This window comes from Hemicordylus capensis, chromosome 5 (assembly GCF_027244095.1).
Source record: "Hemicordylus capensis ecotype Gifberg chromosome 5, rHemCap1.1.pri, whole genome shotgun sequence".
NCBI classification, from domain to species: Eukaryota; Metazoa; Chordata; class Lepidosauria; order Squamata; family Cordylidae; genus Hemicordylus; species Hemicordylus capensis.
In genome coordinates, this window is record NC_069661.1 from 205,581,134 (window position 1) to 205,607,891 (window position 26,758).

Below are 26,758 nucleotides of genomic sequence, written 5' to 3' on the forward strand. Positions count from 1 at the left end.
TAAAATGTGTGCAATTTTTTTTTATAAAAATCCAAAATTACAAAAAGTTGCCCACTGAAATTCCTCATCTTATGTTTTTACAACAAAATATTAAAATATAAGAACACTGAAATACAGCATGAGGTAAGATTTAAAAATTCAAATGGCAGTTTTCTTTTAAAAATAGCTATATAAAAACCTAGTTATTTTGGAAGTTACCTATCATCAATAAAAAGAATTTATACTAAACTTTTCCCCAAACTGAATGCTTCTTTGAGTTAATACTGTACCCTTTTGCATGAACACATACATTGTTTCATAAGAGAAAAAGTTTAGTACAACATTGTACTTGCACATCTGAAATACATATACAAGTGATAACTCTACTCATACTGTATACAGTAAGTTGGCTTTGGATTAGCTGTTACTGGTCGCCACAGGAACAATTAAACCTCAGTATTTGGCTGTTTTCCAGAAGGTGATCCAGGACCTGATATTCTATAATGTCCATTTGCCTGAGTAACTCGTTGCGTATAAAACAAGATGTAGGCCTGGGCTTTGCATACTTCTCCCATAGTGCATATGCTGAGCTTGGAATCATTGCAATGTACCCAGAATCCTAGAAGAGAAAACAGTAAAGTAAAATCAACACAACTTTATTTTTCTCACAAACACCACCGGATTGAATTTATAGTAAGTAAAGAAGATTACAGTAACAGAAGTGTAGCTGTATCTCAATATTATGGGAAGAACATTCCCCAACATTTGCAAAATGGGATTATATAAAGAGCAGGACCAAGACCTCCTTAGGTATTAACTACAGTTTGAGAATATTCTCCAATTACAGTGTCTAAGGGTTTATAGAGTCTATACTTATAGCAAAATAAATCCATCTTCAAAAACTGCTGCCTCAAAGAGACAAGCTTATATTGAATTTTTACATTTAAACTCCTCCTTTATACCTCCTTCTGAATTATAGCAGTAGGCAGTGTAGTGTCCAGAGCCAAATCCTTTCCCATGATGCATCACAACAGCAGACAAGTCATAGATAAAGCAATCTGGTTCAAGGGACTTTAGAGATTCTCTGCAGCAATAGGGCTCCATGTTTAGCATCTGATCAAAGCCAACATGTACACCAATCTTCTCACGATGATTACGTCCTGACCATCTTGGAGAAGGAAAACATTAAACTTAATTAAAAAGTCAGTGTTCTTTTATAGTAGTTCCAACAAAATTAAACATCCTCCATTGTGGACTGTTTTGTCAATTAAAGCCTGGGAACATGAGGCCTGAGCTTGGCCAGGCCAGTGCGCCTCCCTCAGCAGAGGCAGCAACAGTCTAAGAAAAGCAGAGTGGCTGTCCCAGGGGAGAGAAGTACAGCCTGCCACCACAACAGCTGATTCCATACGCTCCGTTCAGAGAACCTGCCTGAAGCACCCCAGTTCAGTTTGCCTCTCCCACCATAGTAATATTTGCTGATTAGTTCAAACCCAATTCATCAGAACTATATCTCTGCCCCATACCTGTAAGAGCTGCATGGAAAAGAGAATTTCACCTGCTGCGGCTTTCTTCGTCATTGTGCTGCAGTAACAGGAAGATCACAACCTTGTGGACGTTTCCTTCCCGTGCAATTCTTGAGGAGGTAGAGGGGCCTTCAGCTTTTGACATGGCAACTATGTGCCCCCTTGACTATTCAACCTATGCTCTTTTGCTTTCCCAGCCTTTAGTTCCTCACCTTCTTGCCAGAAGTTCACTCTCTCCTGTCCAAAGGCTTTGTGTAGTTTTTGCCACAGCCTCACTTTTTCCTTGGCTCTTCATTGTTCAACTTCATGTGTCTGCCACACCATTTCCTCAGATCCCTAGTTTCTGTTCATGCTTCCTTTAGCCATGCTGACTCCTGCCCCCCCCCAAAGCATTTAGTCTTTCTGGTTTTAGGTTTGCGAGAGCTTCTCCCACTGCACCCTTTTTCATTAAGGTCCCTCACTCTCGTTCACTCTTTTCCCCAAGCCATTGTCTCTTTCACCTACTATTTCCACATATGCTGGTCAGTGTTCCCTCTAACAGGGATTCTCAGATGTTGTTGACGACAACTCCCAGAATCACCAGCTGCAATGGCGTTTGCTTGGGGATTATGGGAGTAGTCTGCAGTAGTCAACAATATCTGGGAATCCCTGTTCGAGGGAGCATTGATGCTTGTATCTTGCTCCCCTGCCTCTTTCTTCAGTCAGCTAGCCTATGAGCTCCCTGACTTCTGGGGAGCCTCTTCCCACTCAGCTTTCCAGTCCTAGCTTGCCTCATTTTGTTCATCCTATCCCAAAGGCCTGTGTGAGCTCAAACAATCATGTCAGAAAATTATTCAATGCATACGGTATAGACAATGGGCTATGTATACCCCACCAACTGGATGGAGTGCACCTTTTTATTGGAATCTCAAGAAATATTCTTTCTAGCCCCATTAAAAAAAATCAGTATGTATACACACATTGCTCTTTTAAAAAACAAATGTTCTGCAGTGCAAGATGGGTGATTATGAATTGCCTGTATTGCTGCTGGCTTCTAAAGAGCCATTGGCAGTCTTGCCCAAGAGAGCAAATACTTAGTGTGCCTGCACTTCAGGAGTACTACTTGCATTATTTCCAATCTAAGTAGCACTTCCAAACTGTAGGCACACTACTTAAGTATCTGCATTCTTGCAAAAGACCACCGGCAGTTTCTGAGGAGCCCGCAGCAGTACAGGTGGCTCAGAACCACCAGCATTACACTGTGAAACATGTTGGCTTTGTTTCCCTCTGAGAAGGTTGCCAGCCCTTATTTTCTTAAAATACTTACTAAAGCGATAGTTCACATTATTACCTGAACCGCTTAAGGTGTAGCCGCAGAACCTGAGGTAGTCTACAGACCATTAGCTGCTTCTGTGCTTCTGTGAGTATAACTGGCTTGGAGGAAAACTTCCTTCGTTTTGCTGTATCAAGAGACAGAATCCCCCAGTCACACTCACAGAAAAGATAACATTCTGAACTAAATGAACACATTGGACAATATACAAACCTTGCCTCATTGTTTCATTCTAGAGCTACTCAGAGAATTCCCAAGTAGACAGAATCAATTTAGTAAATATCAATTTTAAAACTATCCCTCAAACACTGACTAACAAATTTACAAAATATCACTAAATGATATTGGCAGATATGCAAATATTAACATCAGGAGCTCTAGTGGGGTACGGCCAATGTAACGATTTAGTAGTTACAGGTGGACCTCGTTATCTGTGGGATTATGGGAATTGGGGGGCTGGGTTCCTGGAGGTTAAAAAAAAATACTTTAAAAGGCTGAAAAAGGCAGAAATAATAGAAGTTCTGTACCATGTTCTGCGGGTCTCTAGCTGCCAGCAATGCCCCCCAACCACCCAATTTTGGCAATTTACCATGAAAAATCATGGAGGAGGAATTCCCCATCCCCAAGAAAGAACCACAAAATGGCTCCTTTCAGCAAAATGGTGGCCGGAAATGACCTTGGAGGTCACTTCCAGCCACCTAGGAACCATGGATTTTAACCCTTTTAAAAACCGTGTATTGGAGATTGGGTCTCCAATGCCCGACCATGGGTTCACAAAACTGCATGTGTCGGGACCATGTGCAACAAGGTCCATCTGTATACATTTAGACTGAAACAGGATATTAAGTATGATGTGAAAGTTCAAAGTTGTATCTTTTCACATCCTATTTTTAGACAAAAATCTATTTTTCTAAATATACTTTCAAAAAATTGTGCTGACAGTATCTGTGCTCCTAACTAAAGCTAGCTCATATTTTACATGGAGAACAGATGCATTAGTAGATACTGCTTTACTCACTGTTGCACTGATCACAGGCATATATCTTTCCTTCCAAGGCTTCAGTCTCTGTAAACTTGGCCAACATTTCTGTCAACAAGCATGGATATTGACAGGTTGTCTCCTTCCCATTGCAGTGGTATCTTTCAGGAAATTCCAGTGACAGATCCCAGAATGGTTCTATAGTATTTGACTTGTTGTCACATGCAAGACATGTAACCTGTCAAGATAAGCTATCGTTTAATTTGAACAACCCTGCTTTTCACCTAGTTCCCTTCCAAAAAATATACAGCAAGTGATAAGAATCAGAGATGCACAAGTACCACAGAATCTTTTTTGAAGCTGCAACACTGCTATTATCTTAAATTCTCTGTTCTTCAATTTTGATTCAGGCTGCAATCAAAATACTATTTTCTAATTTTATTTTTAATACAGTGTTAATGTTTAAGTTTAGTGATAGTTCCCTTACAGTGTCTACAAGGTTAATTCAAAAAGTACCAAGGTCTCTATACATCTTTTAAAAACAAATCTAAAATCATTGAAAAATACAAAGTGTAAGGGAGAGCTAGGTATCAGTTTTAGCTAGAAGTAGTTAGGAACACTGTACCACCTAATGGTGCAGCAGGGAAATGACTTGAATAGCAAGCCAGAGGTTGCTGGTTCGAATCCCCGCTGGTATGGGAAACACTTATATTGGGGCAGCAGCGATATAGGAAGATGCTGAAAGGCATCATCTCATATTGCACGGGGGATGGCAATGGTAAATCCCTCCTGTGTTCTACCAAAGAAAAACTACAGGGCTCTGTGGTCGCCAGGAATCGACATCGACTCGAGGCACACTTTACTTACTTAGGAACACTAAGGAATTGCAGGGTGGGGAACAAAGAGTTGTCTTCCTGCTGATTTTACATCGCCCTCAGCACTTTAGCACTATAGCACAATTGCTCTATAATGCTGACAGGAAGTTGCTCATCTAGCTCTGAACCTGAGTAGTGCAGCACAGTAATGGAGAGAATTTTACTTCCCTCTCCCTAAGAAATATGGGACAGTTGGGAGGAAATTAGGGTCAAGGGATTCATACTTCATGGTTCACATCCCAAACCTATATACTCACCTCCCAATTCCTGGATAGAAGAAGCTCTAACCAACCCTCTCTGTCCCCACACACAGTTACAAGTCTCCTGGGGGTAAAGAAATGAAACAGAATCCCCCCAGGACTCTTACTGTCAAGGGAATCCGAGTCCTTAAAAGTTTACAGCATCCTGGCTATGGCTGGGGAGATCAGTGCATACATGTCATCCCTGAAGCCTTAGCATCCCTCCAGGATACTTGTTGTTAAGGGGGCAAGTAGGTTTTCTCCTCGTTTTGTGTTTTTAAGTTTACAAACGAATATTCTTCTGCATTCCTGGAGAATCCCTGAATATGCAGACACCCTTACTTTTTTGGAGGTGGGGTGGCTCCATTCCATTGCTCTATTGATTAGGCACTTAGTAGTTCAATTCTTATCCTTATCTATAAAACGCTTGGTGTCCGTCCGTGGACGGACACCAAGCGTGTGTCCGTGCCTCCCTGGCCTCTTCTGGGCATGCGCGAAGCACGTGGCCAGAACAGAGCCAGGGAGCCAGGACCGCCAGCACCCGGCGGCCATCTTGGGCGGCCAGAAGCGGCCGCCCCGAAGAAGCCGGGTAAGCGGCGGCGGGGGACACTGGCCGAGGCGGCAGAGCCATGGCCGAGGCCTGGCCGTGCTGCCGCTTACCTGGCTTCTTCGGGGCGGCCGCTTCTGGCCGCCCAGGATGGCTGCTGGACGAGGCGGCGGAGAAGAATGCGGCGGTGGGCCCGGGCAGCGGTGGACCAGGCCGGAGCCGTGGGCGGCGGTGGGTGGAGGGCCCGGCCAGAGCCGTGGGCGGGAGGGGTAATGGCGGCGGTGGTCTGGAGCGCAGAGCTCCCCTAGCGCCCGTTATCCAACGGGCTACAAAGCCACTAGTAATATATAATGCTGATAATCTGTACACATGTGCACAGAGATTTTCCTCCACAGTATGGTATTTCCTTATTGAAGCCAGTTCTGCTTTAGAGAACTTTCTTGTAAAATGAACAAGTCTATTTTATTCACACTTTACAGCATCCTACATAGAATGAACTGTTTCCTCTATGCTGCATGTGCCGCCACCCCACCCCCATATCAACAGTGGCTTGGAAAAAAGTCATATGATCTGCTTGATGAGTGCTACATGATACAGATGGCTTACCACACAGAGCTGAGGTAGCCCCCACATGGGAGGCATGTTAAGCACCAGCTCTGACTTTCCTACCTGTACAACAGTACAGAAGAGTATGCAATCTGCACAGCTCTTTAGAACTATATTCTCTGTGAAGCATCTGATAGTGTACAAAGTATGTCATTTTTCTATTAGCCTATACTTTCACATTCCTCAGGTAATTGGCAGCTGCTGGCAGACTAATTAGGTGAGTGGAGGCTTTTGCTGATAATACTAGGCTCTCTAGGGTTCTGGACTCCAGAATGTGAGTAGTAGACAGCCCCAACCCAGTGATCACACCAGATGGCTGTCCTCATACTGTACCAAGAGTTCTGAGGCTAATACCTCAAAAATGAATGGGCCCATTATCACAAAAGGAACCCAAGGGTAGTTCTTATGGAACACTGTGACTACAGACACAGATTTCCATGAGCTCTGCAGTACCACAAAGTAAGTATTAGAACATATCAACGAATGCATCATCCAGAGACACACTGTTAATGTCAATATTGCAGGATATTATCCTGGTGCTCAGACAAGATCACTAATACAATCACTTAGGAGTCAATATGCCAGAAATACAGAGGGAATTCTGACAAGCTATTATAGTTGTAATTCACAAACTTTTTATTCCAGAATAATCTCAACAGTGAAGATGCTAATTGAACTGTGGATTAAATCTCCTGAAATGCTATTAGTTATACTCACTTCCTGAGTAATAAGCAATAAGATTCTGGTTACATAAGTTCCAAGTAAAATATATATTATTTTCCTGTATTACAAAATATAGGTGGTTTTAGGTGAAGAGATTTTCCTGGGTAAATAAACTGAAATACTTCAGACATACATTCTGTGGCCATACATTATACAAATATCCCAATTCAGAGATGGAAATTTAAGCAAGCTTTGACCACAAACACCTCTCTTGTTCCAGAATATCTCAGCTTCCCCAGTATGTATCTCAAAGCACAACAGGTTACAAGAAGTTGTGTACTTTTGTTATGTAAAACTATTTCTAGATCATAAGGAAAGGTTGGTCAACTCCTGGCAACCACAGAGCCATAATAGGTCAATAATTAAGCTTGCTTGCTGTTTCCTGAAGTATTAGATTACAGTTATGTTTATGTTTATGGTGTTCATCAATTTTAACAACACTGTAAGTGAAACATAATTTAAAAGCAAATCTAATCTAGCATGGTATATATTTTGCTACTAATAAACCATTACTCACTGAAGCAAAAGGCCAAGACATTAGCTTTAGAAGATATTAATTTACAACTGTGTTGTATGATCATCACTTAGCAGTCTTATGTGGTCATGTCATAATCAGTTATGCGCTCCTGAAGAGAAATTCCCTTACTATCAACAGTCCTACTTAGGTTTCTTTCAAGCCCACAATAAATTACAACTGCCATAAGATCAGCATTTTTTGTATCTGACAGTTATTAGCATTCCTTAAGTCTGACCCATTGTTGTTGCCAGGCTAGTTAATGATGAACTAACTAGTATCACTGAGATCAATGAGCAAGTAAGTCTCATAGTTCATCACTAATTTAGACTCAATGCTAACACTTTTAAGTTATAAGTTGTTTTGATAAACTGCAGAATCCATGGTCAAAACAGTTATTAAAAGGATTGAATAAATGAAGATTAAACTTCATTCCACAGACAGACGAACACCAAGAGTCTTCAGTTACTAACTAGACTGAAGTTACACACACTGATCTCAGAATCGAGAATCCTATCTATGGCAGGACTCATTTTCCAAGATCCCTTATTGAAGTCCCTAATGATGCTATCCTATTACTGCCAACAACCACAGTAAATATGCGCACCAAAAAATCTGAACAAGATATCAGCATGAGATTGCTAAACTGTTATGTATTTATTTTTTTAAATTTTTTAACCCGATTTCTCTCTCAAGCTTTATAGCAGGTAAACAGTATTTAAGAGTGATTGAATAGACAGCCTTATTATAAGAGTATGTATTTAAATATTCTAATCTAACACAAAGGCTAATATTCTTGGGATATTAAAACATTAATTTGGAAAATCCTCACTATTCTTGGAAATGGGAACTATTCACTACTAGTGCAGTGTGTTTGTGGTATAAGGATTTATAATATCCTTTTTTATTCTAACCACACAATACCCATTCACAAGGACTGGGTTTTTCATAATTAGTCATTAAAAATATATGGGGCTAGGGGCTGGTTAAGCTTACCTTCCCTCCAGACGAGCGATGGCTTGTTTATGGGAGTGTGGACCTTCCCCCCAGACCAAGCAGCACTGTGTGCCTGCAGCTCTGGATGATGGAACAACATGTCCCGGCCTCTGGAGGTCCCACAATGCACATGTGACATGTGTGATGAATTGGGGGATTCCCCCAGGAGACGGGCACTCTAGGCGCCTGTCTCTGTGTCCACTGGGGCTAAACATAGCCCCAGCGAACACATGACCCTGAAGCCTGGTTTAAGGGCAGTGTTCTCTAATTTTTTTCATCTGTGTACGGAATGAATTTTGTTCTGGGTAGCAGTATCAAGGCAGTGTGTGCACACATACATTCAGATTGGGGCCTTCCTGGTTCAATGTACACACATGTGCAGGCCTTAGAGGGAACAATGGTTAAGGGCTCACTCAAGCGCTTAACCCTGGCTAAAGGCTGGGGTTTAAAAATGGGGCTAGGTGATGCTGCCCCGTCAGGATCAGGCCCGATCCCAGCAATTCTCACGCGCAGCCTAAACCAGGCTGGGCTTCCCTAGCCTGGGTTAGGCTGCGGGTAAGAACAGCTTCATTGTTTGGGAAATAGTTTACTGCAGAAACTGCAGTTATGCTTGAGAACGATTTATGATGTACGCCACACAGCAGCAATCTTGTTTGTCAAGCATAGCTAACAGTGGTTATATTCTAGATCATTTCAGTTTATTTGCATATTTACACAAACGTACATACACAGGGCTCCCCCCCCCCGGCCCGCCCACAGTAAATATCTAAGCAAATTTAAGTATGTTCCTACCTCTGTTTTATTCAAATAAAACGTCTGCCTAAGATTTTTCAAGCCCCTGTATGTCAGATATACAATGCTGGGCTTTGGTGGACATTAGTCTAACTAGGGCAGCTTCATATGTTCAACTCCCCAAAGTTCAAAGATTTCTTATACTGCATATAATTTCCTATAATTCACTTCTTTAGCATAACGCTCCTATTTAAACTGTCTTTTTTTGTTTTGTTATAAAGCTTTGTGAACATCCACAACATACCTGACTTAAAAGCTGTCCATGAAAAACGGTATTGACCACGTTCAAAACCTGTTTAATGAGTTTTCTTTGAGAAGTGGGAATGAGAGCTGGGCACTTTGTCCGAGCTGTCTCCAATTCTTGTTGTACTTTATCTAAAAGTTCACAAAGAAATTCCTGAGCATCTTGCTGGGCATAACCACGAAATGCTGGGATTAGTCTCCAAACAGAATGGAGCATGGCAAAAGGAGACACCAAAGCCCACTTGCCAGACCACATGACTTGAAACAAAGTATGTAATTCATGACAAAGAGAAATGTATTTTGAGCTTGGCTCCTTAGGCTGAACAAGTTCCATATTTCTACTATTTGATGCTCCGCCACTTAAACCTGATGACACACTACATCGCCTTGTGAAAGAGGCCTTTCCCTTTACTTGGCTTTTGTTCACATGAAAAATAGAGCCAGCAGGTGGAGGATGGTTAGAGGACGATCTTGTTTTGCCACTGGCTGCAGCTGCTAGCAACTCTTGAGTTTGGTTTAAATCAAGTTTTAAAAAACATTCCCGAAATATGAACAAATGACTCAATACCTGAAGAATAGAGTTCATATAGCATGTATTTCCCAGGTTTCGCAATCCTGTCACACCAGGAGTCACAGTAGGTCTTCGTTTAACTGGAGAGTCATTAATTTTTTTTAAGTTTACTTCATCTGAGGTAGCTGTTACTTTCAGCTCTACAGCAGAGTCCAAATTTTGTGGCATTTTTAGTGCATAGAGTGATATTTTTGAGGATTCTTTATTTTGATTTTGCAAGCGAAAGCTCTTCCTTGGAGGCATTTTTTCCATTTCTTCCTTCAACTGGCGTTTTCGCTCTTCTCTTCTTTTCCTAGCACTGATCTTTTTTTCTTCTGCCTCTTCCCTTAGCTTCTCCTCTTCAAAAGCCCTCTTCCCACTTGGTGTCAGTCCAAACCAAGATCTAAACACTTTGCCCATGAGTGCATGCCTCCTATGCCACAGGGCTGTGAACATACGATCTTGATTACGAAGCAAGGCTTGAGCATTGTTATGTGAAATATCATCACTTGTCCCCATTGATCGCAAAGTCCTGCCACTACGAGTAGTACACTCATAGTTTTGACTCTTGATCGCACTTAGTGTACTTCGCAAGAGTTTTAAATCACCAGTTGCATTATCATTAAGAACATAGTCATCACAAAGGTAGCAGAAAACATATAGCTCATTCACTTCCAGTGCCACTGGATGATTGCTTTCCTGAAAGTGCTTTAGTGCATGTTCTTCAATGTATCTTCCACAAGCAACATGTGAGCAGCTGAGGCAGGTCCATACAGATTCTGTAGTATTGCATACCATGCAATGCCATTTTTGAGGATTTACAATGGAATGATCCTGGGCAAGCCGCAGCCGTCCTACATGTTTACATTTATCCATTGTTGATACTGCAATGCTGACAATGTATTACAGAAATGCATCACTCAAACAGTTTTCCAGTCTTTGCATTCTGACCTGCAAGCAGCCAGCGGGTGGGAGACAAAAAGGATAGTTTCACTTACTTTTAGCTTCAAATCCTGTATAAGATAGTACAAAATTGGTAATTCATTTTTTAAAGTGCAGTTTTGGTCAAACCAGATACCTTGAGGAAAATGTTAAAATCAAACACCTGCTTTCAGAAGTTACAAATAGCAGCTTAAATTAGGACATAAAGCTGTTATAGCTTCCCATATAATACTGAGGGGCATCAATAGAACAAGGTTATATTACTACAACCTCTCATATTAGTGATTGCTGAAGCTCCTTATTAAAACGTCCCAAAACGTAGATAAACAGTGTTCTATTCAACACTGTTGTTGAATATGCTATTTGTTGTTGTGAATATGCTATTTATACAGACCCTGGCAGAGCCTTTTCTGTTACACAAGGGGCGTGTGGCAATTCTCCCTTCCTCCTACAGCTGCCTGTGCCTCCCAAAATATCCTGTGTTGGTTGCCCTTCAGAGGCAACCCTGATGTTTGCAGCATTAGAGCACTGTGTTATCTTATGTCACCACTGGAAGTTAAGTTTCAGGAGGCTGCAGAGGGATCGCCAAACACCTTGGTATGTCAGCACAAGGTTAGATTGGATATTGACCACTTGTTTTAAAACCAACTATATACTGAGGCCTGTTTTTTTAAAGTCAATCCAAAGTTAAATATTCATGTGCAATGCTTCCAATGCTGACATAAGGTAACACATTGCTCTAATGCTGCAAGCCAGCCTTGCCTCCTTCTCTGGGGCAGCAGCCATCACTCATGCTATGGCACATGGGGGGGGGGATCCTATGATGCACAGGAACAACTATATGAGACAGAAAGTCTTCCATTCCTAAAAATATTAATTTCACATAACAATGCAACATAATGGGTATCAAAACCATACAATACAGGATTTGGAAGTTTCAAAATTGTAATTGGTTTTTTCAGGTGATTAGCCCTAGGAAGTAAGTGTGAAGTGTTCATACCTCACACAGATAGTCCTGTTGATTTGTAAACAGGAGTACAATAAAACCTATATAATAATCCAAACCAAAAATCAAGTTATAAATTCACCAGATTGGTTTTTATTAGAGATGTGCAGAATGTTCCAACTTGAAATAGCCTGTTTTGAGTGTTTCAAGCTCAAAACAGATCACCCTTTAAATAAATGGCCTGTTTCGAGCTCGGAGCAGAACCCCCGTTTTGACTGGAAAGTTTTGACATTCTGAGCACCATTTCGGATGCCTGTTTTTCCCTTGTTGATTGGTTTTCTGGCACTGGCTTCCAATTGGTTTATGATCTCCTTGCTTCTTGGTTGGCTTATCATATAAATCAAGTGTTGTCATGGGCAACTGTGCCCCCACTGGCTAGAGGGGAGGGAAGAGGGAACACAAAAGGAGGGAATTTCAAAATATATTCAAAAGGGTCACAGAGGCAAGGAAAGGACAGATCAGGAAAGGAGGAAGAAATCAGGGAAGGTTTGATTTTGTGGTTTTCTTTTCTCAGAGTATAATATGCTGTGCTATTGCTCCTACAACTATCTGGTTTTGCTCAATCTCAAATTGACAAAGGCAGAACTTGGGTGCCTGTCTTCTTTGAGTTGTGGTTTGTAGTGTTGTGATGAGAAATGAACAGTGGCAGGTGTATGTTTCTTGATGACTGCTGTGATGAGCTCCATGTCTGGCCTTGAGACTAACCTGTGCATCTGCTCTGCAATCTGCATTGCAAGGTGTACGTGGTCAAAGTGTGGCTGAAGTTGTTCCAATTGAGCTTAATGGCTATGCTTGCTGTGGCAGCAAGTAATGCAAGGAGTCATAACTGTGTGTGAGAGCAACTTGTGCAGTAATGATGTTATTGCAGTGAAGGCACTGTGGCTGGCAGTGGATTCTGGGTCAGCGATTCTTTTTTGGCTATTTCTGGACTGTGTTTAAAATGTGTGTACTGTGCTGGGAGGGACAGATTCTCTTTCGCTGTGTGCTTCTGCAGTGTTTTTTAAGGCAGGGCTGCAAAATGCATTGCAAATTGCAATACAAAGCTTGTGTGCACTCTGTGAGTGCAGCTTGTGCCGACCATAGGGAGCAATGGGGAAACTTAACACCCCATTGTTCCCCATGGGTAGGTTAGGGCACCAACGTGGGTTGGGTGGTAGGGCATCCTGGGTGCTACCTACCACCAAACCCATAAAAGAAATGGGCAAGCATTCAATTTTTAACAAATTGTTAACCTTTCCCCACAGCTCCTATGGGGGTTTGGGGAAAGGTTAAAAACTTGTTTAAAGATCACCCATTTGCTCATTTCTTTTGGCAGTTGGGTGGTAGGTAGCACCCAGGATGCCCTACCACCCAACCCACTTTGGTGTCCCTAGGAGCTACCCATAGGGAAACATTGCATGTTTCGAGCTTCCCCATTGTTTCATATGGCCAAAACACTTGAAATGTTTTGAGTTTGTCCCGTCAGTGGAACATTTTGGCCATCCATGCTTCATTTCAAGCTCAAAGAAAGTGAAATCCATTTCCTCTTCAAGAGAGGCACAAGGGCTCTCTCCAAGAGAGGCATAAGGGCTCTTGCCTCCCAGTCTCCATTTCATGTACATCCCTCGTTTTTATTTGGCTTGCACTGCCAAAGCTGAAGTTTGTATCATATCTGACTGCAAGTGAAAGGAAAACTAAAACTGTAATTACTTTTGGTTTCACTGACAAAAACAATGTTTGATTTGCTTTACTGAGGAAGCTGGAAGTGTTTGGGCACTATTGAGGAGGATCCAAATGTCCTCTTAAGGTTAACGGGACCAGTGTTCCCTCTAACAGGGATTCCCAGACCTTGTTGACTACAACTCCCAGAATCCCCAAGCAAAGCCATTGCAGCTGGGGATTCTGGGAATTGTAGTCAACAACATCTGGGAATCCCTGTTAGAGGGAACACTGAATGGCACTTAAGCTAGTCATGACTAACTTGTCTCATTTACTTCAATGGTGCTCAGTCTTGACTAGCATGAATGGATGCTAATATATTAGGCGAACTTGGCAATTTCAAAGTAGTAATTAATGTTTTTAGGTGGTTATTCTTAGGAAGAGTACACATTTGTTTTATTGATTTGAGTATTCCAATAAAAATAACTTGTTTCCACATAAAGCTTTGAACTACAGGAGCCGAAGTGGCAAGTTAGACAACTAGAGTGTAAATGGAGGAAGACTTCTTGTGAATTCGACAGACTGCAACACAGAGTACATTTGAAAAGCTATGCTCTGGCAGCATGGGTGGCTAAGAAGAGGTTCTTTTCTGCCCACACTGCTTCCACAAATTCACATCCAGCTGAGTTGTCTAGGATTGTGAGGGAACTAGTTCATGCCCCTCCCCCTTGAATTTGAAACCATCTGTCACTTGCTGTGATGTCTTTAATGACTTTTTTGCGGATAAAATCTCTCATTCTTGCCCAACCAGACTCCACAGTTACTGCAAAGTATATTGTAGATGTGTCCGGCAACTCCTCTTGTGGGACTGAACTGGATCACTTTCAGTCTGTTACTCCTGAGGATGTGGACAAACTGCTTCAGACTGTGCATCCCATGACTTGTTCACTTGACCCTTGCCCAACTTAGCTTATTTCCTATGGAAGTCACATTATCAGAGACAGTCTAGTACACAGTTTCTCAACCACTGGTCCCTGGACCGCTGCCGGTCCCCAAAGGGTTGAGTGCCGGTCCCTGACTGGGAGTCAACCCCCCCCCCAACTGCAGTCAAGGCACTCACTTCCTCAATTTTGCACATGGCACGGAAGAGGAAGAGGAGTAGTATCGCGGAGGCGCGGGACCCTGCTTCCGCCTTGCCTCCACGTGTTGCTGAGATCTTCCTACAGCTATCTTATTCCCTATCTTTATAGCTTCAAACTGTATGCAGCGCGGGGGCATCAAGGAAAAGGTATGGCATTGGGTGCCACTTGAAGGGCTGCTGGTTCTTGCATGCTCATTGTTTGCAGCCAAAGGTTGATTGATTGAAACCCAGCTGCCTGTTGCGGCCGAGGCGCCTTGAGAGGGAACGCTGTTTCCCTCTTGCTTCGGTGGGGCGTTGTGGTCTCTCAGTCCCCTGTAACCCCCTAGTCTGCACTGCTGGTGGAAGACGGCGGTCCCCTTTGTGACCTCGCCAGGGGGTGGAACCTCTGGCTGGGATCATGCCGCAGTGAAGGCTAAGTGGCAGAGGGAGAGAGGAGGGCCACCTTGGCTCGGGCTTTGTAGAAAGGGAGTGCAGGTGGACCTTCCACCGGGGAGTGGGAGCAAGCACACGTACCAACGAGGGCTAAGTAGAGGAGGGAGGCGGCGTGGTACAGGGAAGAGGCAAGATACCATTTTTTGCGTTCATGCAAAAGGGTCATTGGATGAATGGCACTGGAATGAAGTGATCCTGGGGATTTGATGCCCAGCACGGTTCGTGTCTGATCCAAACTGATTTAAAACCAGCTGCCTGTTGCGGCCAAGGCACCTTGAGAGGAAACGCTGTTTCCCTCTTGCATTGGTGGGGTGTTGTGGTCCCTCGGCCCCCTATAACCCCCTGGTTTGCACCACCGGTGGAAGACAGCGGTCCCCTTTTTGACCTTGCCGGGTGCGGGGGACAACCTCTGGCCGGGATCATGCCGCAGTGAGGGCTAAGCAGAGGAGGGAGGGAGGGAGGAGGACTGCCTTGGCTCGCCTAGCAGGTATGCGTGGGCAGCATGTGAGACCACATGAGCTGCATGGCCCCTAAGGCAGGCTGGTGTGATTGGCGCATGCAAGGGAGTTGGGAGGGGGTCACAGAAGCGCGCATTGTGAGAGAGGATGGGGGAACACCTGCTACACTCTGGTGAGCAAGCACAGTGGCGGCAGCTCTTGGACCCAGGCAACCTTCCGAGCGTGGTCCGGTGCACCATTGCCTCACCCACTCTGAACAGTGCCTTGTCTCCCCAGCGAGGAAGATGAGGCATCCACCACTACAACGCCCCATGCCCTCCACCATCTCAGAATCACCCCCTTCCCTTTAATGCCAGGTCCCCTCCTCTCTTCTTCACATTTTCTTTCATCGTTAAAAAAAAAACCCATTCCCAGCACCTGCCATGTAACTGTTTTTAAGGAGCTTTGGAGGAGCTGCGCGGGTTTCATTAGGTCCACCTCACAAAGTGCACATCTAAGAGCAGGATCCAGATCAAGCCAGGTGATCATGACCAAGCAGCATTGACACAAATGAGAGATGACTAAATAATTTCAGTAGGTGGTCCTGACTAACATCGTCTGGATCCGGCCCTGCGACTACACAACTCCCGCTAAAACTCCACCTCCATCATGAGAGGGTTAAACTGTAAATTTCCAGCTCTACTGAACTTGCCCAGCTCTCCTCTCCTCACCTCCTTTTTGCTTTGCTTGACATCCAGCCTGATGAAGCGTTTTGGGGAATTCAAAAGCTTGCTTGTGTGTTGTTTTCATTGGCCCCATGTAGCTTTTAAATTTTTCTAATGGCCCAACATCCCCTCTCCATTGAGTAATCACAAGCACCCCCACCCCGCACATACTGAAGACAAATTTTTTCACCCAGGCTTTTAGATTCAGGGGTTCTGAACCTTGGGCACCCAGATGTTGGTGGACTTCAACTCCCATAACCCCCAGCCATAATGGCCAAATGCCATTGTGGTTGGGGGTTATGGGAGTTTAATTGAGGGACCCAAGGTTGAGAACCCCTAATATTCCATGTTTGCAAAAGATTCCAAATTTAATTATTTTAATGCTTATATTATTTTAATTGTAAACTGCCCAGAGATGCAAGTTTTGGGCAGTATAGAAGTCTGTTAGATAGATAGATAGATAAACTTGAAACCCCTTTACTAACTGCTGGTCCAAGAAACTGCACATGAAGAATGTAGCAGTCCTTGAAACTCTGCATGAAGAATTTAGCGGTCCTTGACTCCAAAAAGGTTGAGAAACACTGATTCTCTGAGGGAGGGCAGGATGCCTACTTGCCTTAAGAAGGCTATTATCAGACTTTATCTGAAGAAACCTGCACTGGACCCCTCAGAGTAGGCTAATTACAGACCTGTTTCTAATTTTCCTTGCTTGGTTAGGCAAGGTGATTGAGCAAGTAGTCGCCTCTCAGCTCCAGGCAGTTTTGGAAGACACAGATTATCTAGACCCATTCCAAACCGGCTTTTGGGGGTGAGTGACTGGGGTGGAGACTGCCTGGAGGATGATCTCCAATTGGCTATCAGGGAGTGTGACTCTGCTGATTCTTTTGGATCTCTCAGTGGCTTTTGATACCATCGACCACAGTATCTTCCTAGGTCGCTTGAAGGAGGTGGGATTGGGTGGCACTGTTCTACAGTGGTTACGTTCCTACCTCTCTGGCAGATTCCAGATAGTATCACTTGGAGACTGTTGTTCTGCAAAGTGTGAGCTAAAGAGAGGAGTCCCACAAGGCTCCATACTGTCTTCAATGCTTTTTAACATCTACATCAGAGGTCCCCAACCTATGTTCCTCCAGATGTTGCTGAACTACAACTCCCATCATGCCCAGCCACAGTTTATTGTAGCTGGGGATGATGGGAGTTGTAGTTCAGTAGCATCGGGAGGACCACTGGTTGGGGACTTCTGATCTACATGGAACCTCTAGGAGAGATCATCAGAAGGTATGGTCTAAGGTGTTATCAATATGCTGATGACACCCAGGTCGATTTCTCCATACAAGCTTCATCAGGAACTGGCATGATCCCCCTAAATGCCTGCCTGGATGAAGGATAACAAGCCGACGTTGAATCCAAACAAGATGGAGGTACTGACTGTAGGTGGTCAGGATGGTTTCAATCTGCCTATTCTGGATAGAGTTATACTCCCCCTGAAAGATCAAGTATGGGAGTGATCCTGGATCCTAAACTCTCCCTCAAACTGAGAGACCAGGCAGTGGCCAGCTTTTTATCAGCTTTGGCTGATATGCCAGATACGTCCATTTCTGGAGGTAAATGAATTTAAAACAGTGGTACATATGCTGGTAGCCTCTAGGCTTGACTACTGTAATGTACTCTACATGGGGCTGCATTTGTACATAGTTCAGAAACTACAATTGGTACAGAATGAAGCAGCCAGACTGGTCTCTGGGACAAGTAGAAGGAACCACATAACACTGATTTTGAAAGAATTCCACTGGCTGCCAATATGTTTCTGAACAAAATAGAAAGTGCTGGTTATTAGCTATAAAGCCCTTAACAGCTTGGGTCCAGGGTACTTAAGGAAGCGCCTTCTCTGCCATGAACACTGTCACCTATTAAGATCATCTGGAGTGGTCTGGTTATGGTTTCTGCCGGTTAGTTTGGTGGCGACTTGGGACCAGGCTTTCTCTGTGGCTGCTCCAAGGTCCTGACATATGCTTCCTGCTGGAATAAGAGCATCTCCTTCTCTGTTTGCTTTTAGGAAAAACCTCAATACATACCTGTTTTCCTAGGCTTTTAACTGAAACTTAATTTTAATATGTTTTTACTTATTGAGACTGTTATTATCTGTTATGAATTTTTAACTCTCTTATATTGTTTATATTATGTTTTAACTTTTACACCCCTGGATATATCTATATCAGGCAATTTATTAAATAAATAAATTTGTTTCAGTATAACAGTTAAACCACATTAAGTGTCTTTATTGATCCCCCCCCATTAAATGTTCAACTACTTGGAAAAAATTAGATACAGCATGGGAAATTAATATGGTGTTATATGCCAAATCAGATCAAAATCTATGTTATCAGGAAAATTTGCATAGTAAAATTTTCTGAGAAAAAAAGCATGAAAAATTTGCATAGAAATTTTCCTATTCACTTTTCCCCCCTGGAAAACTCACATCTCTACCATTTAATAAAGTGTTATAATGTAAAAGTAATAAAACAAAGGTAAATGTCAAGCTGTAGTTGTTGAAATAAGTATTGTTCTATCTCAAAAAGGGCATGATAAAGCTAGAAAAGGTATAGAAGAGGGCAATCAGCCTGATAAGGGTATCACTGGAGTATCTCTAAAAAAAAGGCAAAAGTGTTTGGACTTTTTAAATTACAAAAGGTGGCTAATGAGAGTGGTGGGACACGTCATAAGAGGTTTATAAAGTTATGAGTGATGTGAACAGAGATCGCTTTCTTCTCATATAATAAATACTAAACTTGGGAGTCACTCAATGAATTTGATTGGCAAGAGGCTCAAGGAAAGTTAATCCACACAATAAGCTTATGAAATTCACCACTGCAGATTTACACAACTGATATGCTGCAGAATATTGGTCAGCGTGCCACAGGGCAGTCCCGCCTGGTGCCAACGCCTATAGACCAAAGGTATCCAGTCTTGAGCAAGTTATACTCTCAGCTTCCCTCCAATTCCTCAGTTATGACATGGAAATAACAGTGACTTATGCTACAGAGTTGTTATGAATACCAAAGATCGTAAAGAATACCAAAGATTAAAATATGAAATATTATAACAAAAATTAAAATGTGCTACAGAGATAAGTAGCTGTAATTTTCTGTTTATAGGATTACAGCCCTTATTTTTCTATCAGCACAAAGGAAAACAGGAAAAACGGATGGCTAAGAATAGGCAAAAAGGGGTTTTGCTTCTCATCAGCAGCAACGATGCAGTTTCTTTTGAAAACAAGCCCTTTCACATATGCAGACTTGATGTATATAGGTATGAATGCAATACTACAGTTTTGTTTTCCAAATCTGGAAATCACTTGTTCACAGGAAATGTCCCAAATATAAAATCTTCACACATAAACAAATGTGTGTGTCCCAAATATAAAATCTTCACACATTTTCAAGGGGTTGGGGAGAAGAGGCAGATTTTCGGCTGGAGAAAGGGTTAGATCCCTCTCCCAACACACTGCAAGCCAATCTGGAACACCCTGTCAGGATGGATAAAAATTGATTTTAAAAAATCAGATTGTATTTATATCATTTGGTGTGTGTGTGTGTGTAAATAAAATACTAAATTTCAAATTCTCATTTAAGAAATAAAATTGTTAAAATTAAATCTCATCACAAACATGCTACACTAACACTTACATTCTCCTAAAAATAAGCCAGTGTGGTGTAGTGGTTAGAGTGTTGGACTAAGACCAGGGAGACCCAAGTTCAAATCCCCATTCAGCCATGAAACTCACTGAGTGACTCTGGGCCAGTCATGTATCTCTCAGCCTAACCTACCGCACAGGGTTGTTGTGAGGATAACTATAACTATGTACATTGCCCTGGGCTCCCTGGAGTAAGAGCGAGATACAATTTTTTTTTAAAAAATTGACTATCACACACTGAGCTACCCATAAATCAAATGTGAGCATGTATTTCAGTTTTATCTCCTGAAAATGGTTCTAGTCTGCCCAGCAATAACCACCTCTTGCTTCTAGAAAATTCTGGGCTTTTACTCCGTTTCCAAGCAGACTAAATTCACATGTGCAAACACACAGATTGAATAGTAGGATTGCATATTGTGGTGTGACTGGACCAAAGCAGAGGATTTTGTTAAGAAAGAATTTCCTATATGAGGAAGCAGGCAGAACAGAAAGAAACAGTGGAAAGAAAAAGGGAAGGCAGAATAATTCAATAGTTTTCTATGTACCCCACCCCCTTTGCCATCTATCTGGGAATACTCTGAAGAAATTCGTTCCCTGGATTAAAAAAAGGTAGACCTGCGAGATGCAAGCAGTGCAAAAAGAAGATGCTGGGCCTAGCTGCAAGAATAAAGACTAGACAACTAAGATTAAGCAGACCGTTGCAATTGCAAATGTGAAACATTTATGCCTTAAGATTACTTAATAGAATAAGCACTATTTTTTGTGTGTACATGATTTACTTTTTACCATTCATTAATGCACTGCAGTCTGACACAGATAAGTAAAGGCATCCAATACATAAACAAGTATTATGTACTATTTCCTAAATTAGTAAAAGTAAAATTATTTTTGTTTAAAAAAATCACACCAAATATCTTCCCAGACGTTGTAAATGCTCCATTTCGTAATCAACATGTTTTAGTGATCAGATATGCACCGTTATTTAAGAAATATGGTAAATAGTATCAATGGGAAACTATTTAAATCAGGTTTCTATCTTGGTGATTTAAAACATTTAAATCAATCCACCCTCCCTTTCCCAAATGGCCATTTCTAAAGAACAAACTTCACATTCCAACTTTTGATCTGTCCTAATTCCCCTCAGTCACGTTGAGTGGGGTGGGATGTCTAAGAATTGGCAAGTTCTAGCAGTTAGGGCTGGGCAAACTTGGCCCTCCAGATGTTGAACTATAATATGGCTGGAGATGATGGGAATTGTAGTTCAACAACACCTGGAGGGCCAAGTTTGTCTGGCCCTGGCCTAGCTAAAAGGTTTTCCCTATTACTATTGATATCATACGTGTAGGAATACTGCAGGCTTCCCCATGTCTGTGCACAGTATTATTAGAAATATATACCACTTCTTTTAAAAAAAGGAAAGTGCAAAAGAAAATAGCATAGAAAAGAAAAGAACATAGCAAAAGAAAATAGAAGATGGTCCCTTATCCACAGTCTAAACACACATCAGCCACTGCAGATAAGCTATATTGGGTTGAATAGGGACAGTTGCTCTCACCTCTGCTAAATATAAATAAGAAAGAAGTGCCTCTCGCAAATTGGTAGGGGATTAGGAGAAGAGATGTATTTTTGATGTGGCCTGATAGTCTAAAATTAATAAGGACCTTGTTCAGTACTGCACATCTGACAATGAAAAGTATTTTTTGGTACATCACATGCAAGACTTTATCATCTCCTCATGTCATACAGATTCTGGACTACCACAATAATTTAGGTATTTGAATTTAGCATTTAGCATTTTGGCCACTTGGCCAAAAAGCTGACCAGACCTCACCTCAGTAAGATACACTTAGGCTTCCCTCCACCTAATCTTTGTTAACAAATTTTCTGTTTGAATTGAAAGAACACCTCAGAATTCCAGAAATAATGGGCTAGCTTTTTACATAACACTGTCTTGTTTCAACCCAATTTACATTTAATTGCAGCTCCTTGCTGACCTATTAGCAAATCTGCTAGTTTCCTCTCAGATTTCTCTCCTCCATACTTATTCAAACTCCCTCAATGAGATTTATGCATCTAGAAACTAAAGAAAGGAGATTTTAAAATGTATACTTCTTATTAAACACACAACAAAAGAATGCAAATGGGGGACACATTGTTGCATTTGACTGCTCATTCTTTCTGATCTTAGAAAATAATGCACCTTAACACCTCAAAAACCTAGCAAAATTAAGAAATATTTCCTGTACCCATTTGGTAACAGGCTCTTGATCCTGAACAGATTGTGAATCTCTCTTATTTTGAAAAATTGTGCTAAGGGTCAGGTGCATACTCAAGATAACCTATCACATATTTACCAGTCTTTTTATACCCACAATCAAAATATTTAAGAAATAGTAAAAATACAGGTTTCACCAACTTTTCCAGTGCATGTTTACTATTATTCTAATCCATTAACCTAATCTGTTAGTGAATGCATGAAAGCAAAAAGTATTTATTTTAGATAAATCAATCAAAAATAAACAGGTATCTCGGACATTGGGTGTCAACTTTCAACACAAGAGTTCACGAGGTGGAGGGGTGGGAGAAAGGGTAACTTATGGTTTCAGTTAAGTTCCAACTAATTGTGTTCTCCAATATATTGTTTGATTCCCAACAACCTCCAATTCCAGAAATTACAAATCTATTTCAGCTGCAACAAGTGCTTCCTTTTGGAAGTTGTCCCAGCGCTGACAATGAAAAGCCTTTTAACAGGTCAAAAAAAGGTTCCCCCAGCCAGCACCAAACAAAATCCTTGACACTCCCCTTGTCTCTAATGCAGCCCCATACAGTCCGACGTAAAAGAGACATCTTCTTATAAGACATAAAAGCTTCACACACGTCCTTCTTATCCAACCATCTAAAAAACCCAAAACTTGTCGTTATCCATGCCAGAAGGACTTTCACTTAAGGAGGTCGACCATGCACGGGGGAGCCATCTCCTTAGGAGATGTTACCCTTAAAACGATCTGTGAGGGATGAACTGAATAGGAACAGCCACCCACCCCATCTCACTTGGGGGCGGCGGGGGACTGTCCTGGCTACTTCGGCACCCCTCTTTCTAGGGCGGCCGCGGGGGTGTGTGTGTGTGTCCCTCCTTCCCACCCCAGCCCCGGCTACCAGAATTAGCGGCGCCTCTGCTCTTGGCTCTCTCGCGACGGCGAGAAGGGGCGCTTCCTTCCCCGAAGCAGCGTGGGAGAAGTTCCCTCCGCAGCTCCTATGGAGGAGCGCCAGAGCCGGACTCTGCAGCTACCCAAAGGATGGAGAGAGCGGCGGAGCGCAGCTGGAAGTAACGGAATGGTCTTTACCCCAGCAGCTGCTGGATGGCTACTAGGTACCCGCCGCCTCCCAGAGACTAGACATGCCAGCGTCCGCCTGCTCTCACCCGCCCAGCACAGCCTTGCCTCGGGGAGAAGCTCCTTTGGCCACTCCGTACCTCACGTTGCCGTCGCCCTCGACGCCACCGCTCACTAGCCGCCGCCATCTTGGCCTCGCGCGCTTCTCCACCGCCTCACTCAGCTTCACAGGCAACCGCCGTAGAGACAAGGAAAAAAACAGAGTGACAAATCCATTGACCCCGCATAGGACTTCCTCGTTCCCTTGAGTGAGAGAGTGGGTGTGTTTTCTGGCTCACAGTATGTAAAGTGGCTCAAGGGAATAAACTAAGGAATCTAAGAAGGAAGAACTTCCTAGTTTCTAATAAAGAAAAATCTTAAGTTTTTCTCTGCTCTGACTCGTCTTAACTCATATGACAGATATGATTGTAAAATGTTTTTAGCTTTAAAAAAACCCCAAAAACTACCTTGCCAACAAAAATGCAATTTCGTCCATGTTATTAGTCCCATATTGCAGGCTGGTGGGGAGAACTGTGGCTGAGAGCGGAGGCTGAGGGTGATTCACGACAGTCCTGCAGTGTAGTCCACTGCTAATATTGAAGGTTAGAGGTGGAGATGAGGCCGGTTTGATTTCCAGGAAGGTATCACAAAGCCTCTCTCAACTTGCAGAAAAGTTCAATATACTTAATTGCCCGCTCAGACGCCCTCCCAGAGCGGGTGCACATACGTGCACACATTTCACACGACACGAAATGTATATGAGGCCTAAACAGGAACTCCTGCATTTGCTGTTATCTTTTGGTGGGGACAACGGACACGCTGCTGCCTAATCACAGCTATCCTAGAATCGTGGATTTCTCAATTTTTAATCCTATGTGCAGTTCTCACTTCTGCCCGAGGAGACCAAACCATGGTCGTCCAAGTTATCCCGGAAACTCGACACCGTGCATGAGTCTATGCATTATAAATCTATGCCAGGCGTCCCCTTGGCAGGCAGCCGTGCTTAACTTACTAATACTTGCCCCCTTTCAGGCTGGTTCCAACACATGCCTGCCGAGAGAGAAGCGCTTTCATGCGGGCTGTAAGGACGATATTTGCCTCGTGTCACTTATAGCTACGGGGCCAGCTCGAGTTCTGCTCACCTGCCCCGACAACAGCCCCTTTACCTTGCTTCTCTCTTTCTCGCTTCTTCTTGCAGGCGCGCCAGGCTTCCCCTTAGCAAGTTTGAAAAACTTGACCATGTGCGCGCGCTCTTGTCTGCATCTCCCCACTTTTTGAAGTTATTATTGTCTCAAGGTGGTGAGGTCTGGAGGCAAAAATCCCGCCTTTCTCTGGCTGCCGCTTGACACCGAAATACGAGAGTCCGTTTCACTTCTCCCACTGCGTTTCGAAGGAGGTTCTCGCAGCACTAAGGAGGACGGCGGGGAGCGAGATTGCGGTGATAAACGTGCCGAGTGTGAAGGGTAGACACGTGTCTTTAAACACAAAGCAGACGTGCTCCAAGGAGCCGCAGGCAACGGAAACGCCTGCTTCAAACTCACATTACGTCTCAAAATGTTTGCGGACTTACAGCTTCCTTTACACGCTACTTTTTAACTGCTGTTCTTCAGAAAAAGTGATGAGTCCTTTCAAGTCAACAGAGCTCAGCTTACGTCTGAATCAAAGTGGCTAATATGACAACTGATATTTATGCAGCACATTGCAAGGAGTTGATAGTGCTGAAATTTGCAAATGATCTGGCTCAGTATATGAATTGGACTGGCTCTGGCTGATCAAATACCACTGAATTTCTTTTGTCTCAGAACGTAAAATGAAGTTTCAATTCCATGCATACACACAGAACTTGCTTACTGCATTTTACCCCGGCTCCCAATGAAATAATCAATTGCTGTGAAACCAAAAAAACCACACCCCTTTCTAAATGAGCCTTCAATTTACAAAATACTGCTGCCTTCAAGATCCTGTTTCATTAACGTGACTTTGGCAATAGCACTGTTTCAGAGGATCAGATACAGGAGGATTGTTGTGTACATGTACAGCAAAGAACTGGATTCCTAGACAACTCCTCCCTTTCAGCCTTTCAGCCTTTTCAGCCTCCCTTTCAGCCTTCTTATTGAAGAAGTTTCTTTTCCACCAGGCATTTGCCCTTTAAATCTCCCTGCCTCACCCTCTCAAATTTTAAATCTCGGATGCTGTTCTTCTCTGTACACCGCCCTGAGTCTGTGGATTGGGTGGTATATTAAATCTCTCACTAAATACATAAACAAACAAACAAACTTACTAGATGGCCTTGAGAAAACCACTCTCTTGTTACTCCGTCATCTGTGCTATATGGGGACAATATTTGCTGTACATGGTTGCTCTAAGGATCACAAGTTAATGTATGTAAAGCTCTTTGAACCCTTTTAACATGCTGTAGGTAAAGTAAAGGTAAAATATGCTCAGGCGTGGAGCCTGACTGCCAGAGGCCCGTGTGCAGCCGTGGTGGTGGCTCCGCTCACCCCACCCCCTGCTTCTGATGTCAGACGCGGGGGGCATGGTCTGGCTCCCGAATGGAGCCCAGCAGCTCCGATCGGGATTTGGGAGGCAGGCCGGTGCTGCATTCGCAGCGTTGGCCATTTAATTCCCAAAGGGGCCAAACGGCCCCTTCGGGAGATAGTCAGGCTGGCACTGCGTACACGACGCTGGCAGGAGAGCCGCTCCTGGCTATGCCACGAATGCAGCGCCAGCCATTTAACTCCTGAAGGGGCCATGCGGCCTCTTTGGGAGTTAGACTTGTGCTGATGCTGCATTCGCAGCACAGCCAGGAGCGGGCTCTTCTCTGCCCAGGGAAGAGCCTCTCATGGCCAACACAGTGGCCATTTAACTCCCGAAGGGGGGCCACATTGCCCTCACTCGAGCACTAAACCAGCACCCCCGCATCTGACGTTAGACACGGGGGGCGTGTCAGGGTCGCAAGGCGTGGCCCCTGATTGGGCATGGCCCAGGTTCTTTGAACCCATTCACCCATTCACCCTTCACCCCTGAATGTGCTGTCGAGTTGATTTCGACCCCTGGCGGCCACAGAGCCCTGTGGTTTTCTTTGGTAGAATACAGGAGGGGTTTACCATTGCCTCCTCCTGTGCAGTATGAGATGATGCCTTTCAGCATCTTCCTATATTGCTGCTGCCCAATATAGTACCAGCGGGGATTTGAACCAGCAACCTTCTTCTTGTTAGCCAAGCATTTCTCCACTGTGCTATACATATTATTAATATTTTATTGAATTGTCTAGATCTAATATTGCTTTGCAGATTAAACGCAAGATTAATGCCAACTGCAACCCTATTTGGAGAAGTTGGACCTGACCTCAGTCGTTCATGCTTTGGTAACATCCAGATTGGACTACTGCAATGTGCTCTATGTGAGGCTGCCCTAGAAGATAGTTTGGAAGTTTAAGCTGGTCCAGAATATTGCTGAAATGAGTGTCATACTCATCCTCCAGCAGTTTCATT

The 26,758-nt window shown here is 43.2% G+C and overlaps 1 protein-coding gene across 8 annotated transcripts; it reads right to left on the reverse strand.

Annotated features, from left to right (window-relative positions):
- On the reverse strand, positions 1-24,843 carry USP44 (ubiquitin specific peptidase 44). Of its 8 annotated transcripts, XM_053257332.1 has the most exons (8): positions 24,431-24,843; positions 23,366-23,448; positions 21,888-21,973; positions 9,330-10,829; positions 3,833-4,031; positions 2,833-2,941; positions 942-1,147; positions 1-598 (listed from the first exon to the last, which is right to left on the reverse strand). In XM_053257332.1, exons 4-8 carry the CDS (start codon positions 10,752-10,754, stop codon positions 426-428), a joined length of 2,112 nt encoding a protein of 703 aa, XP_053113307.1. In that variant the 5' UTR covers positions 10,755-10,829; positions 21,888-21,973; positions 23,366-23,448; positions 24,431-24,843; the 3' UTR covers positions 1-425. The 8 variants fall into 8 exon arrangements, with proteins under 8 accessions (XP_053113307.1, XP_053113308.1, XP_053113306.1 ...); XM_053257333.1 differs by lacking the exon at positions 21,888-21,973 and having other exon boundaries at positions 23,334-23,448; XM_053257331.1 differs by lacking the exon at positions 21,888-21,973 and having other exon boundaries at positions 23,315-23,448.
- Positions 24,844-26,758: the final 1,915 nt, after the last annotated feature.

Bases quoted from the DNA above. Each gene is read 5' to 3' on its own strand.
- USP44 (XM_053257332.1), bottom strand. From the start codon at position 10,754: ATGGATAAATGTAAACATGTAGGACGGCTGCGGCTTGCCCAGGATCAT. The intron at 2,942-3,832 runs GTGAGTAAAGCA...CTCTTGATACAG, and splicing joins TGCCTGTGATCAGTGCAACA to CAAAACGAAGGAAGTTTTCC. The intron at 599-941 runs GTATAAAGGAGG...TTTCTCTTCTAG, and splicing joins CTGCTATAATTCAGAAGGAG to GATTCTGGGTACATTGCAAT.